Raw genomic sequence first — 14,022 nt, forward strand, 5'->3', positions numbered from 1 at the left:
TTGGAACACGACGGCTCTTTAATTGGCGATAGTACCCAGCAATGCGACTAGAGCTAAGATCCGAGCACAATGTGATTGTTTTCTCGTCCACAGGGCTGCAAGGCTCACGCGAGTCTACCGCCACATAAAAATTACAGTCAGAATTTCGACAGCGGGCAGTCGTCCAAATGCACTGACACCATCAAACTAACTGTTCGATGGCCTGCTGTAGTCACCTCCCAAAGGATCACACTAGCGGACGGTTTTGAGTGGCTGAGCGAGGTCGGCGATAAGGCCGACGGACCATGGATGACTCTGATTGTGATGGGTCTGGAGAAGGATCTGCAACTCAGTATGAGATAAAATTAAGATGAAGAGATCACTGGAGAATAATCCTCATCCGCAAATCTTTTCTAGAAGCAATTCGATGAAGGAAGTGACTGTCTGTTGGCAAGAAGCGGCTACAGACAGGAGGAGTGAAGGACGAGGTTTCAGGTGGTCGACGGTCGGAGGTCACGTCGATGAGAAGCTCAACCATTCCAGACTTCCCAGCTGTTCATCAGTTAACGGTACCATCTTGTTTGAGAGAAAAGAACCACCGTACAAGCAGAAGTACAGGAACCCTTTCTTTTCAGGAATGTAGATATGCAGAGGTTTTGTAGTCGGCGATCTGATAGATTGACAACTGGGATGACGTTACCAGTCACTCAAAGTAGCTATGATTGTATCCGTACCTCTCTAACATACCTTGTTATCTGTGGAGACAAGATGCTGCTGATTGGTACCTTTGAGTTTGACTGCTGAGATCTGGTGGAGATCATTATATATCCTGCCGGAGGACTGGATAAGCAATTATCTCAACCATCTCCCTCTAAGATATCACTGTAGGTAGTAAATATCTACATAGCAGATTATTGCTATAGCAAAGTGGGCGCTTGAGGTCTTGCATTGGCAATTCCTGCCTTGCAGCCTTGTTCTCTGGCCAGTTCTTGCTCTATGATCTTCTACTGTCTTCAACAATGCAGAACCCCTGGATTATTATCTCATGCTTTAAAATTAGGTATGTCCTGTTGAAAGGAATCTGAATGGACACAAGGCACCAAGCCTTCATGATCATACCACTCCTCAGGACCAGCTTTGATGGAAGGACTACACAGGCTTGCAGGAAGATGTGAATAGGATAACCCATATCCACCAGACACCATACAATGGAATACACCTGGGATGAGATGCGCACCAGTGCATGCAAATATCTCAGCGCAGGTCCACCATCATATCAACCCCAGGCTGCACTGCAATACTTTGTCCTCTTCTCTCTATTTTGTCTCGTCTCCAGAATGATGAACAGCACACTTGCATCTCAGCCTCACAACAAGATATCATTACTCAAGGAGCAGTCTCAATCCGCATTCGAAATGGAGAGCTTGAAGGAGGCAGGCCCTCCATCGGGAATTCAGTCGGATCCGCTTATGCTACCAGGTCTCTCTATATCCTTGTTCCATGAACACCGGGTAAGAGGTGTCTTTCTGGCCGACTTCCTTTCGTCTCCGTACGGAGTAGGATGTTTCTGACGGTTTGAATCAAAAGGACCAATTTCGCATAGCTTTGCACCCCTCAAACATAACTGAGCGCTGCACGTAAGTTCTCAAGCAAGGATAGATACCCTTCAACCACTGATAGGTTTCAGCTCTGAAAAGACTCTCTGGGAAGTCACTATGGTGCACATCATGAACATTATCACAGACGAGCCAGGCTGGGAGAAAAGGGTGAGAGTCGTGGCTCAAATTCTGCTCCTAGAGACATGCTGAAGTAGATCAGATCTTTGACGAGAATTGCGCTGGAGAATGGCGCCAGAAGTTCCTCGACGTCTACAACGGCCTTAGTCCGGAGATGATGGATTGGATCATCGAGGAGGTTAAGTTCAAGGCAGAAATATTCCTCAAAAAGGGAATGGTCACTGCGTTGGACGGAGACGTGGTCAAATCCGATGTTGCTATCACTGAAGATATCAAGCTTGCCCTCCAGGCGGCTGTGGAGCCTCTCGAGAATATCACTGAGCATGACAAGGACTACGAGCCCGGCTCCGGAGGGCAGGTCGTCAACTTGGTTGATCCGTCGTTGTTCGCGCTCGCTTATAGTCGTAGTCAAATACTCCCAGACAGAGTGATCGGACTCGATGACTATCTTTCCCATTCAGGGAAGGCCAAGGTCCTGGAGGTGAAGTGGGAAGAGCACGATCCTTTCAGCGTAATCAATAATGGCAGAACCAGAACCAAGCGTGAATTTCTTGATCTGTTCACGGCATATAGTCTCGATTACCAGTGGCTGCCATGTGAGATCAAGTTCAAAGACACTACTGAGGGCTGCCGTATTGCGTCTTACATCAACAATCTGCGCCCAGATTACCATCGGCCGCTTTACGATGCACTCGACCAGATCATCACAAGCGTCATTCCTCTATGGAACATGAGTTTGACACCTTTGAGCACCGAGCGACTACACCGCCGAAATAGGATCAAATTTGAGCGAATTGAATACCTGCCGAGCTCCAACTCGCTGCGTGAAGTCCTGGAGCTTGGGAGTCTGAGTGATTTTGAGGATATTTACGACCGTCTCTGGGAAAGAGAGAAATCTCGTCCTGTTAAGCCTCCAGAGACCGGGCCCCTTAGTCTCTGGCTAGATCGACTGAGAAGCGAGAACCCTATTGATCTCCGAACCACTTTCCGTCACAGAGGACTGCAGGTCATTGTGAAACTGGTCAACATCGAGTTGACACCTGAGACGCCAGGATACACCGGGACTCCCTGGCATTTCCAGGGCCTATTGGTAAGTCTTATTTCCTCAAGTTCTCTCTTTGCCATCTGTCCCATGACAGGCTGCATATCTTGTACAAAGCAAGAACATCCCATGCTGACAGAAAACCCCAGAATGAGCATGTTTGCGCAACGGCCATATACAACTATTCCTGCGAGAACGTCACCGCTCCGATAATCTCTTTCCGTCAGAGACTTTCGCTGGACTGGCTCCACGAGAATTACTTCGACAAGGGATTTGGCCTCCCCTGGTTACCTCAGGTCTTCGGCTGCAATGAGGAAGAAAGACAGATTGTGGACCTGGGCCAAGTCTCCTGCCGCGAGGGCCGTCTCGTGACCTTCCCAAACATTTTCCAAACCAGCCTCGCTCCCGTTCATCTCGTCGATCCGAGTAAACCGGGTCATTGCAAATCACTGGTGTTGCATCTAGTCGATCCTTATGTCCGTATCACCTCGACCGCCAACGTCCCACCCCAGCAGGCGGACTGGTGGGATGGCTTCAATATTCGAAGAGATGTTCTGGCTCCAAAGGGACTCCCAGTAGAGCTGCAGGATATGGTGCTGGATTACCTCGAACCATACCCTCTCACAATTGAAGAAGCCCGCGAACTCAGACTTAACCTCATGAGAGAGCGTGATCGTATCAGGATGGAACAGACTGAAAAGCTGGAGACCTGGAGGTTTTGATTCTCCCTAATTCCCATTCTTATTAGATGTCATCCTAGAGGCTTGAAAAGACATGAGCCAAGGTGCTTGCTTCGATCAATTACCGTTGCGCAGTACTCTCGTCAAGGGAGATGCGGTTGGAGGGACAGTGTTATTGGCTTCTTGGGAGAACAGCTAGCTACTTGAATAGCTTGGAAACGTATTGGACTTGACGGAAGGTTATCTGCTTCACTTCGGGAATAGCCACCTGGGATTAGACAGTCCGGACACTGGAGATGATCGGTGGATAGCCAGGAATTTACTAGCGAATTCGATTGCACACCTAGAACAAGGCATCAAAGCCAGTTAAATAATATAGAGCAGCTTCTCAAACACCGCTGTGTCTTACTCGTCCGCGTTCTGCACGTCGCTAAGATGGAAGCCAGGTATCTCTTTGACGCATGGCTGATTGCACCTATGTGAGATGTTTTCAAGGACATACGAAAGCTTACAGGTTCCATTCAGCTCCGGCATAAAGGGAGAACTTACAGCCAAGTCCTTCTGCTGGCCGTGTGACTTATTTAAGGCGAAGCGCGAACCATAAACAGAGAACGAAAGTATTTCCAATCCCTATACACATAACATCATATCATTGCCACAGCAAAGCACGGTGGCATAACCCATAGAAATCCAGTCATAGAATGCTCCGCCCATTGAAACGCCAGACCGGGCCCGCTAAATTGACAGTAAGACAGATGGCAAGGAGATATACACATAATATGAGGGTGAATAGACAGAGCGTTTCTCGAGGAAAGGAGATGATGAATCAGTGTAGGCAAAACGACAGATAGTAACGCAATCAGTGATCGAGGTCCCGCCTCGAGGCATTGTCAGCTTGATTGCCCACAGCGGCGTCGTAGCTCGGTATCGGCGGGGAGTCCTGATTTGGCAGGTCCCCTGTACTATCACTACCTCTTCGACTGCCGTCCGGGCTCGTATACTCGGGAGGCGGAACCTGATCAAGATCGCTTGTGTTCAATAAGGGAGTTTGTTCGTCAGCAATGGTGTTAGCATGGCTCGACCCTTCACCAACGTCTTCATGAGAGGGAATATGCGCAAGTGGAGCGAGGGAAATATCGGTGGGTGATCGGACCGGGCCTGGGCTACGAGAGGGTGGGATCCTGACGGTCGAGTTTGTCCTTGCGTCCTGATAGACCCGCTGAGAGATCTGAGCAGCGCTCTCGCGACCAGACTCAAGAAGGATGCTGCCCTGCTCGCTTCCATATGGCGGCGGAGGAGCCAGGCTGCCTGTCATGGGAGCCAGACCCCACTTTTTGACGTTGGCTTCGATGAAAACAAATCCCATCTGGCCAAAGTTCACATGCACGGTGCAAGGACCATTGGCACCGACAGTAGGGAAGAAATTCTGCGTCTTAGCCCCATGGACCACATCCTCTAATTTCTTGCCGTTGCGAGTGAAGAATATTGTGCCGGACCGTGGTCGGTACCCTACGCCAAGCACATCGCCTTGTGCTAAAGGAGGACCATAGGGCGTCGCCGAGAATGGCTGGTTATATCGGCGGTGACCTGTTGATAAGTAGGCAACAGAAGTTTTGTGGAAGCCTGACAAGGGACGAAATGTGTTAGCAACAGGATTGCGGGAGAACTAGCAATGAATATTCGGACATTGACATACCTGGGAGACGAAATAACGGATATGGTTTTGTGGTCATGCCGACGCTGATGACAGTGCTTTCTGGCTTCTCGTAGATCTTTGCTTCCCAGTAATAGACATCATTCTGCTTGGGAACAGGCAAGTTGGTCTGCACACTACATTCCGAATCATAGAACTCGATTTCCGTTCGGCCTTCGACAAAACAATTGGCAATTTCCAACTCTGGTTGAAATTCCCATGCCGACACACCCTTTTCCTGTATCGCAAGAAACTGAGATAACGAAATGTCGGTCTGCATCGACTCGGGCGGATTGGCCTCCACGAACGCTGGCAACCATCGCAATTAGCATTAATACATAGCGCGGTCGATCTCGCACAAACTCACACTTCGCTCTCATGTATTCCGATCGCGACATGTCATCCATAACCTCCAAGGCCTCCGCCTCCTCGCGCGCAAACGCCTGCTCATCATCAAATTCACCCGGTCGCCCAATACGATCAAGGAAAATCCGGCCACGTCGGGTGTACTTGAAGAAGAAAAAGACAGCGAGAACGAGGACAGCAACGGTCGCAGAGCCAAAAGCAGACAGGACGCCGATCAAGATACCCTTGCCGGTCGAACCGGAATTGCCACTGACGCCAACCACGCCGCCATCACTCTGCGACGTTAATGACAACAGGACATGTTCGACATTTTGGGCGACGACATCTGAGTCTGTGGACGGGAGAGGAGCCGAGCTGGATGGAAACGACGTCGGGTTCCTTATCACGGAGGTGGTGAGAGTCGAGGGAGCACCAAAGATAGCACCAGGCCCCGATGCCTCAGATCCCCGCATCGTTCATTGACCGTCGGGGCAGAGTCGACTGGCTTCGATTCTTATGATGTTCAGATAAGGAAGGCAGAATTAATTACAGAAGATGAATAGACACGCAAAACGTACGAAAGAGAAGATGGGACGAGAGCAAGGAAATGATGGAGAAAAGGTTGGAAGAGAAAATGGAAGTCCAAGTCGAAGTAGAGCGAACGAGACCGAGCCCAGCTGGGGCGTCATTTGCTGTCTGTATGTAAGTTACGAACAAGGCCAAGACGATCAACAGAATGCCGTTTCCGGGGGTAGAAGATGCATTCGGAGTACATGCAGGCAATCAGCCAGGATCAGACGTTCTCCTATACTGATTCTTCTTCAGATAACATTTCAACCATGCAACTAGTCTCTTCATGCTACCGTTTGAACTCGAATTGTCCATGCCTTTTGAGTTGAAAATGCAGGGTCCTCTGAGCAGGGATGGATTGTGTCTGCCTCTCGTATGCCTGTGAGCGGTAACTTACGGTAATTACAATACCTCCTACGTCAATGACGGCGTTAAGATAGCGGCGGCGCTATTATTGATGGACAGGTAGGTATCTCATGCCCAAGAGAGTCTCCTTCATTGCATCCCCGATGCTAGCCCTTGATCGTCGCGGCTCCTTACCTTCCTGCTTTTGGCGGCCTCAAATACTTCCCTTGGACACCTTTTGCTCCCTTTCGTCCTTCTGTTAGCTATTGAGAAGATGCGTGGCCAAGGGCGGTCAGATATCGTTATCAGTGCTGTTGATGCCCTTGATATCCGCGTCACCCTGACCAGCAACGACTGCGATAAATATCCAGGTTAGTAGGGAGGGTGCTGAATCTCCTGGATTCCATCCCGCTCTCTCCCCCTTCAGAGAGTGTTTTTCAGCGCTTGGGTCTGCCCCAGTCCAAAACTTAAAACGCGACGCTGACGGCCCCGCGACGCAGCGAAGCAACATGCGAGGCGACTGGCTGCGAAGCTTGGTGTCTCGGCTGGTCTGATTTACCTTGTTGGTCAGCCTACAATCAATTGGGGAGATTCAGATCAGCCGCGTCCGTTCCGACAAAGACGATACTTCTACTACCTTAGCGGAGTGGATGAGGCAGACTGCTATCTGACATATGATGTCAAGAATGATCTCCTGACGCTCTATGTGCCCGATTTCGACTTGCACCGGGCCGTATGGATGGGCCCGACTTTGACAGTGAAAGAAGCTCAGGAACGGTACGATGTCGATCAAGTGCGGTACTATGCGTCTCTCAAGGGTGACATCCAGCGATGGGTGGATAACTACAACAAGACGAGTTTGTTATATATACTCCATGATACCCAGAAGCCCCAGGTGTTGTCAACCGAACTTCGCTTAGATGACGAATCGCTGTTACCCGCCATGGATGCAGCCCGGGGCATCAAGGATGAGCATGAGATTCGGATGATTCGAGAAGCGAATAGAGTATCTGCTTTGGCTCACCGCAAGGTGCTCGATAATATTCTCCGAATGTCGACAGAGGCAGAGATCGAAGGTCTTTTCCTGGACACGTGCATCTCCCATGGAGCGAAGAACCAAGCATATGAGATCATCGCCGGGTCAGGGGAGAATGCGGCCGTTCTTCACTATGTGAAGAATAATGAAGCGCTTCGCGGAAGACAGCTGGTCTGTCTGGACGCGGGTGCCGAGTGGAACTGCTACGCCAGTGACGTAACTCGAACCTTTCCCCTGGCCGCCGACTGGCCCACAGCGCGGGCCAGGGACATCTACCAGCTGGTCGAAGAGATGCAAGAAGAATGCATCAAGCGTATACAGAAAGGCGTGCGATTTCTAGACCTACAGGTCCTCGCGCACGTGATTGCAATTGAAGGGTTGATGCGACTAGGCATCCTCAAGGGCGGCTCGGTAGAAGAGATTCGAGAGTCCGGGGCGTCGACCGTCTTTTTCCCGCACGGGTTAGGTCATCACGTCGGACTCGAAGTGCATGACGTGTCTGCGAAACGGCTCACAGCTTCGGAGGGTGACAATGAATACTACAGCTCGACATTGGTGCCGTCTATGAGCCATTGTCCTTGCACACTTTCCGCACCATTATTGGAGGAAGGTATGGTCGTCACAGTCGAGCCTGGCATTTACTTTTCCCGACTGGCTCTGGCGAATGCACGGAAACTGCCCTTTGCAAAATATATCAACTTTGATGAGGCCGAGAAATACATTTCCATTGGTGGTGTGCGCATTGAGGACGACATCCTGGTAACCAGCTCTGGGTACGAAAACTTGACTACAGCTCCCAAAGGGGAGGAAATGCTAGAGATAATCCGTCGGGGGATCGACAATTAGCCCGGCTTTCTAATTTCAGCTTCTGATGAAGGACGGTCTGCCGGGTCATGGATGGACACGTTTTCATTGTCATCCTGGTTTCATCATTGTCAAAACAGCACATGAGGGCCTAGAACCAAGACTCCCGGCACTGGGACCGCCTAATACCTATTGTAATGGGTGTTTACTGATTGAATAATGGGTCCGGATATACATGGACGTACAGAAGTTTCCAACCAGGCCTGTTTCACAACTCATACATGAACAAACCAAGCATGACGGAGATTCGGATAGGATGAGAAATCATGCATACCCAATCCAGGCAATGTCACTCACAATGAGATAAACTTTCCATGAAAAATAGTCGGACCGTACGGCATGATGGATTTGCCACCCTGGTTGGCGTTAGTATTGCGAATTAGCGATTTGGCATGGCATTATTTGGCGCATACAGTAGGGTCCCGAGCGGACTTTTTTCTGTCTTGCTCCGACTTTCCGAACTATCCCCTTTTCTCTGTCAGTCATACCACCTTTTCTGGGAAAAGGGGAGGAGAAATGAGATCTATATTAAAAATAAAGAAAATTTTTCTGCGGATCAGATGAGGTCATGAATCATCGAGCTTCTCGTTTCAGACTGTCTGTACTCTGTAGAACATGAGAGGGATTCTTCCTTATCTCTCCTGGGCTCTCTAATTCTGCAGGCATGGCAAAACATGTAGTCTACAGTTGGACTGAACCGGGTAAACTGTTTTGATCATTCCTGGCATCGAAAACACAATAATGGCTGGTAGTTGGAATATCACACAAAATTGCTCTATGTGCTCAGAATATGACTCCATAGTTAGGCATAAGGCATCATCGACCTATATAACGTCAATGATCCGGGATGCTTCGCGCAATTCTCCATGCTGATTAGTCCATCTGTCACCATAAATTTGCACATTAGGTACCCCTGCTTTACAACCTTCTAGACTTGCTTTGTGGATCTTCGTCAAGGTGGATCCGATTTTCGGGACGATGAGTTTTCACTCCGGCAGCCATGCAGACTAACAGGAGGATGGCGTATCCTCGTCAGCCTATCCCTGACGTGATCTCAGATGGATTATTTACCGGATTGGGCGGTAGTGAGTCACACCACAGCACCAGCTCATCGTCAGAGCTATGCCTACCTTGGCTTTATATACCCTGCTCGTCTTTGTATATCATATTGGATCTCCCGATCTTTTATTCTCTTTCCTTTTCCTTTCTTCACCTCATCTCATCCTTCCCAGGGGTGATGGTCACTCCCCTCTTGCTGATTCTCTAAAGTTGTTTACTCCTTCTCCTATATATCCAGCCAGCCTATACTTTTACTATTACCCACATCAACAGGAGAGGAGTTCAAAAAGTGAAACGAAAAAAATTATACTTCCTTCGTCCTTCATTTGAACATCGTCCTCGCCAATTCCCTCTCGAGAATGGGACAGAGACATAACAGACGTCGTACACGCCCAAGATCTCGGAACCGCAGCTCCAGTGTTGACTCATCCGATCCTTTTTCACCTTCTACGTATTTCTTCGGCTCAAACGTTCCCTCTACATACTGTGTGAGCAAGACCAGGGCCCCCTGCAGTTCACTGGACCGCTTCCCGATCCCCTCCGCCCAGACCTGGCATCATGGGTATTCGGGAGGGCAGGTGCGTGAGCGCAAGTCGCCGCTGGAGGCAGAGCAGTATCGTCTTTTTGGAGGTGAACCAGGTGACGATGTAGACCTCTGCTATCGCATGCTGGAGTACTTTGGTGGCCTCGATTATATCGACCCGTGAGTTATCCTCCTTCGCAGGCTTTTCTCTTTTGAATTCATTCTGACTCCCAATCTCGCAACAGACCGCACTCCTTGAAGCTGCTACCTGGGTGAACGCCGAAAACGAATCGACCGGCCTCGTGTCGCTGGTTTCGATTTTCTGTTCTCATCTGGGCATTGCGACGGAGAAGCAAAAAAACCTAAAATCAAATTTCAAACCGATGAACGATCGACCACTATCGAACGCCACGATCAGGACACAACACACAATACAAGCGCCAACCTCCTTCCCAACTGGCGAGGGCACCAGGTTACATGGAACCCCCAAGTCATGACTTGCAGCAATGAAAATGCCCGTTGACCTGTCCTCTTTCTTGGAGTACAGCCGATCACGCGGGTATTGGATTGGTCTACCAAACACTTGGCCATGTGATTCCTGGTTCAGAATATTCCCACGCGATGCGGCAATGCTCATATCGAGAAAACCGGATGTCCTGCCAGGCCGGCTTGTTTTCGCGGGTTGAATTCGCGTCCAACCTTCGAATGGTTGTTGATGCTTGAGTTCCCCGTAAACAGGCTTGTCGCGGATGGTCACTTTTCTCTCCACCCGACAAACAACTCGTGAATAATCACGAGTTTGTCTGCAGTTTTCACTGCCCCCAACCAACAGCGCATGGAATTTTCCTGTCACGTCAGTTTCTGAGAGGGCAGCGCGGTTTTCCACCTCCACAGACTGAAAATTGGAGGACTAGGTCCTGAATCTTAGTGCTTATTGCACAGGACAAACTAGGTTATCGAGGTTCGTTAGGCAGAAATAGAGGTCAGGACTGAGTCGTCCGTAATGACAACTGCGATGTCAGTATGTCAGTATGTTCATGAACAATAGAGCAATAGAGCCATGTACTCTCTGTACAATAGAATATAAGACCACGTGGTTTTTCTTTCTGAAGTCTCAAGTCTCAAGACCTGATAGATAAACATATCTTAATCACAAGTCAGCATCGTTATCATCATCATTGGAGCTGGAGTTGGTATGGTTTGATGATGAATAAAGCAGCCTTGTGTTTATTGAGGGTCCAGCTAAGCCATAAGAGGAAGGCGGTGGTGGATACCCTCCCCGTAAAGGACACGGTCAATCACAAGTTGACCCATCGCTATGATATGGTAATTGAGATGCTGCATACTTGACAGCATTTTCCTTTGTCCTTTCCGCTCCTTTGTTACATCTGTTGAGAAACCATGCTTCTGGAGGCAATATCTTGATTTGTTTTGACGAAAGATATCATCTTCCATGAGTGATCTCTCTCATAGCTTGCTTTCTTTTTGCTAGCTCTAATACCCCAGCGTCACTTGAGGGCAACCGTGTCCGCAGTGAAATACCCTCGCCATGTCTACAGATTACAATTATGATGAACAGGTAGAGTCTTTTGCCTCAAACCGATGCTTCTGTTCTTGTCCGTCTCATACTTATCATCTGTCTAGGGACAATTTTTCCCGTTTTTCATCCTGACTCTTACCGGCCTCGTCACCCTCCCTCTCACATACAACCTTCTCAAGCCGAGCAAGGGTGAGTCGCAGAAGTAGCGTGGAAGCGTGAAAGAAGCCATGAATGCTGACTGTTGCATTTAGAGCTTGAGAATACCGCCCCCCGGATACAATCAGATTACAAGCCACAAGATGGCGACCTCATCGAGGCACAGAAGCGCAAACGCCTGCGCAAGGAACGCCGTATCAAGCGCATAGTGACGGTCATCGCAGGCTATGCTATCATGGCATGGATGGCCTATCTTATCGTCGTCACTGCGAGAACCGCTCCCAAGATCTGGGATCCATACGAAATTCTGGGTATCTCAAGGGTATGAAATACGTTCCAACCTAGCAGAATCATTTGCAAGAGCGAAGAGTGCGAATGATCGCTAATTTGCTTCCCTTTTCTAGAGTGCGGACGAAAAAGCCATCTCCAGACACTACAAGCGTCTTTCCCTCATTTACCATCCCGACAAAATCCGCCCTGACCCCTCTAAGAACGAGACCATCGAGACTCTCAACGAGCGCTTCGTCGAGCTGACCAAGGCTTACAAAGCGCTGACAGATGAAGAAGTGCGGAATAACTACATTCAATACGGCCATCCCGATGGCAAACAGAGTTTAAGTATTGGTATTGCTCTCCCCAAGCTCATCGTTTCGGAAGGAAATGGGAAATACGTCTTGTTGGTCTACGGAGCTCTGCTCGGTGTTCTGTTGCCTTATATCGTCGGAAAGTGGTGGTATGGATCTCAACGCTACACCAAGGAGAAAGTTTTAGTCGCAAGCGCCAGCAACATCTTCCGGGAATACAAGGAAGACATCACAGATGGCGGTATCGTCAATGCGCTGTCTGCGGGCGTGGAGTTCAAGGACATGCTCAAGGGCTCCCACGCGGAAGCTGGACTTGCGAAACTTGAGAAGCGGGTTTTGGCTGAAGGTTCGATACTGGCACCCGAGACTCGGAAGGCTCTGTCGCAAATGGACGATTCCACCCGGCGAAAGGCGCTCGCATTACTGTGGGCTTACTTGGGCAGGATTGACTTGGAGGATGCTACGCTGAATGGAGGTAAGATATGGCTTTTCTGTATGTCTGAAAATTAGTCTGCTAACGAATACTTGTTCTTTTGCAGAGAAATACGAGGCTGCTCCAATTGCCCTCTCTCTGAGCGAAGCATTTACAGCCATTTCCCTCGCCTTTGGTAACCTTCATCCTATTCTCGGCTCCTTCCGCACATCCCAGCATCTGATCCAAGCTGTTGCTCCGGGCTCGTCGCCACTCTTGCAACTGCCATACTTCAACAACGAAGCCGTCAAGGGTATTGAAGGCGCAGATGCCAAGGATCATTACACCGTGCAGAAGTTCATGAGCTTGCCCGAAGACAAGCGGCGCAGTCTGACCGTCGGTGCTGGTCTTCTGTCCGAGAAGCAGTACTCGACAGCCGTGTCCGTCGCCAAGCAACTTCCCGCTCTTGAAGTCTCCAGGGCCTTCTTCAAGGTGATGGGAGAGAAGGTCATTACCCCAAGCAGTCTGGTGCAACTGGTCGTGAAAGCCCGGTTCATCCCTCCGGGCTCCACCAACATCCCTAAAGTGAACCCCGCCGAACTGGAAGATATCGACCCAGATGAGGACGACCTCGACGCTCTCATGGGCCGAAAGCCCCCCAAGAACAGACCTACCAAGACCGTCAACGGTCAACAGGTCGAGAACAAGATTGAAACTATCCAACCCCCACTCGCTCACGCACCCTACCTGGCTCGCGACCACTCTCCTCGCTGGCACATCTTCCTGGCCGACGCCAAGCAGGGCAAGATGGCCGTGCCCCCATTTACCTTCACCACCTTCGATAAGCCCCTGTTTAACGAGGCAGGCAAGCCCACCTTCAACGTGCAAACTCTCAAGATGCAGTTCCAGGCTCCTCCTCAGGTAGGAGACTTCACCTTTGTCATGCACATGCTGTGTGACAGCTATCTGGGTCTCGACACAAAGCTGGACATCACGCTACATGTCGACGATCCGGCCAAGGCGGCTGCTCTCGAGGAAGAAGACGACATCAGCGAGCCCGATGAAGGTATGTTCCATTGCATTTATTTTTCTGCATTGTCAAGTCCAGTCACTAATCAAATCCCGATGATAGATTCTATTGCTGGCCAAATGCAGGCCCTGAAGACCGGCCAACCGCCCAAGAAGAAGGCACGGAAGCCCTCTGATGAGTCTAGCGAGGAGGAGAGTGATACGGATGGCGATGCGGGAGATACCAGCGACACGAACACAGAAACCGACGTTGACGATTAAGGGAGTCTTGTTCTGACAGTCCAGAAGGGACATTTTAAGTGCAATAAAAGCAGAGAACCACCAAATGATTTCTCCGCGGGAATGATACACTCAAGTCAATATAAGCCTCGGATTGCGTCCATGTTGCCTCATATGGCCATGTAGCGTCTTAGTTTCTTCTTCTGTTCT

The 14,022-nt window shown here is 49.7% G+C and overlaps 5 protein-coding genes across 5 annotated transcripts; 4 read left to right on the plus strand and 1 right to left on the minus strand.

The window, feature by feature from the left end:
* Positions 1-1,316: 1,316 nt before the first annotated feature.
* Aspvir_008863 (DUF4246 domain-containing protein) lies at positions 1,317-3,479 on the plus strand (the record flags this gene model as incomplete). Its single annotated transcript, XM_043272019.1, has 5 exons — positions 1,317-1,490; positions 1,567-1,616; positions 1,667-1,745; positions 1,798-2,805; positions 2,907-3,479. The coding sequence occupies 5 exons, from the start codon at positions 1,317-1,319 to the stop codon at positions 3,477-3,479; spliced, it is 1,884 nt and encodes a 627-aa protein (XP_043127954.1).
* An 817-nt stretch (positions 3,480-4,296) lies between these two features.
* Positions 4,297-5,948, minus strand: Aspvir_008864 (SSH4 family protein; the record flags this gene model as incomplete). The annotated part of the gene is made up of 3 exons (XM_043272020.1): positions 4,297-5,060; positions 5,134-5,439; positions 5,498-5,948. 3 exons carry the CDS (start codon positions 5,946-5,948, stop codon positions 4,297-4,299), a joined length of 1,521 nt encoding a protein of 506 aa, XP_043127955.1.
* Positions 5,949-6,664: 716 nt separating this feature from the next.
* Aspvir_008865 (aminopeptidase P family protein) lies at positions 6,665-8,272 on the plus strand (the record flags this gene model as incomplete). The annotated part of the gene is made up of 2 exons (XM_043272021.1): positions 6,665-6,761; positions 6,891-8,272. 2 exons carry the CDS (start codon positions 6,665-6,667, stop codon positions 8,270-8,272), a joined length of 1,479 nt encoding a protein of 492 aa, XP_043127956.1.
* Positions 8,273-9,708: 1,436 nt separating this feature from the next.
* Positions 9,709-10,148, plus strand: Aspvir_008866 (uncharacterized protein; the record flags this gene model as incomplete). Its single annotated transcript, XM_043272022.1, has 2 exons — positions 9,709-10,052; positions 10,118-10,148. The coding sequence occupies 2 exons, from the start codon at positions 9,709-9,711 to the stop codon at positions 10,146-10,148; spliced, it is 375 nt and encodes a 124-aa protein (XP_043127957.1).
* A 1,273-nt stretch (positions 10,149-11,421) lies between these two features.
* Positions 11,422-13,854, plus strand: Aspvir_008867 (J domain-containing protein; the record flags this gene model as incomplete). The annotated part of the gene is made up of 6 exons (XM_043272023.1): positions 11,422-11,451; positions 11,517-11,601; positions 11,664-11,890; positions 11,973-12,627; positions 12,692-13,630; positions 13,697-13,854. The coding sequence occupies 6 exons, from the start codon at positions 11,422-11,424 to the stop codon at positions 13,852-13,854; spliced, it is 2,094 nt and encodes a 697-aa protein (XP_043127958.1).
* Between the last annotated feature and the right edge of the window lie 168 nt (positions 13,855-14,022).

The sequence above is a fragment of the Aspergillus viridinutans genome, assembly GCF_018404265.1.
Source record: "Aspergillus viridinutans IFM 47045 DNA, scaffold_7, whole genome shotgun sequence".
NCBI lineage: Eukaryota > Fungi > Ascomycota > Eurotiomycetes > Eurotiales > Aspergillaceae > Aspergillus > Aspergillus viridinutans.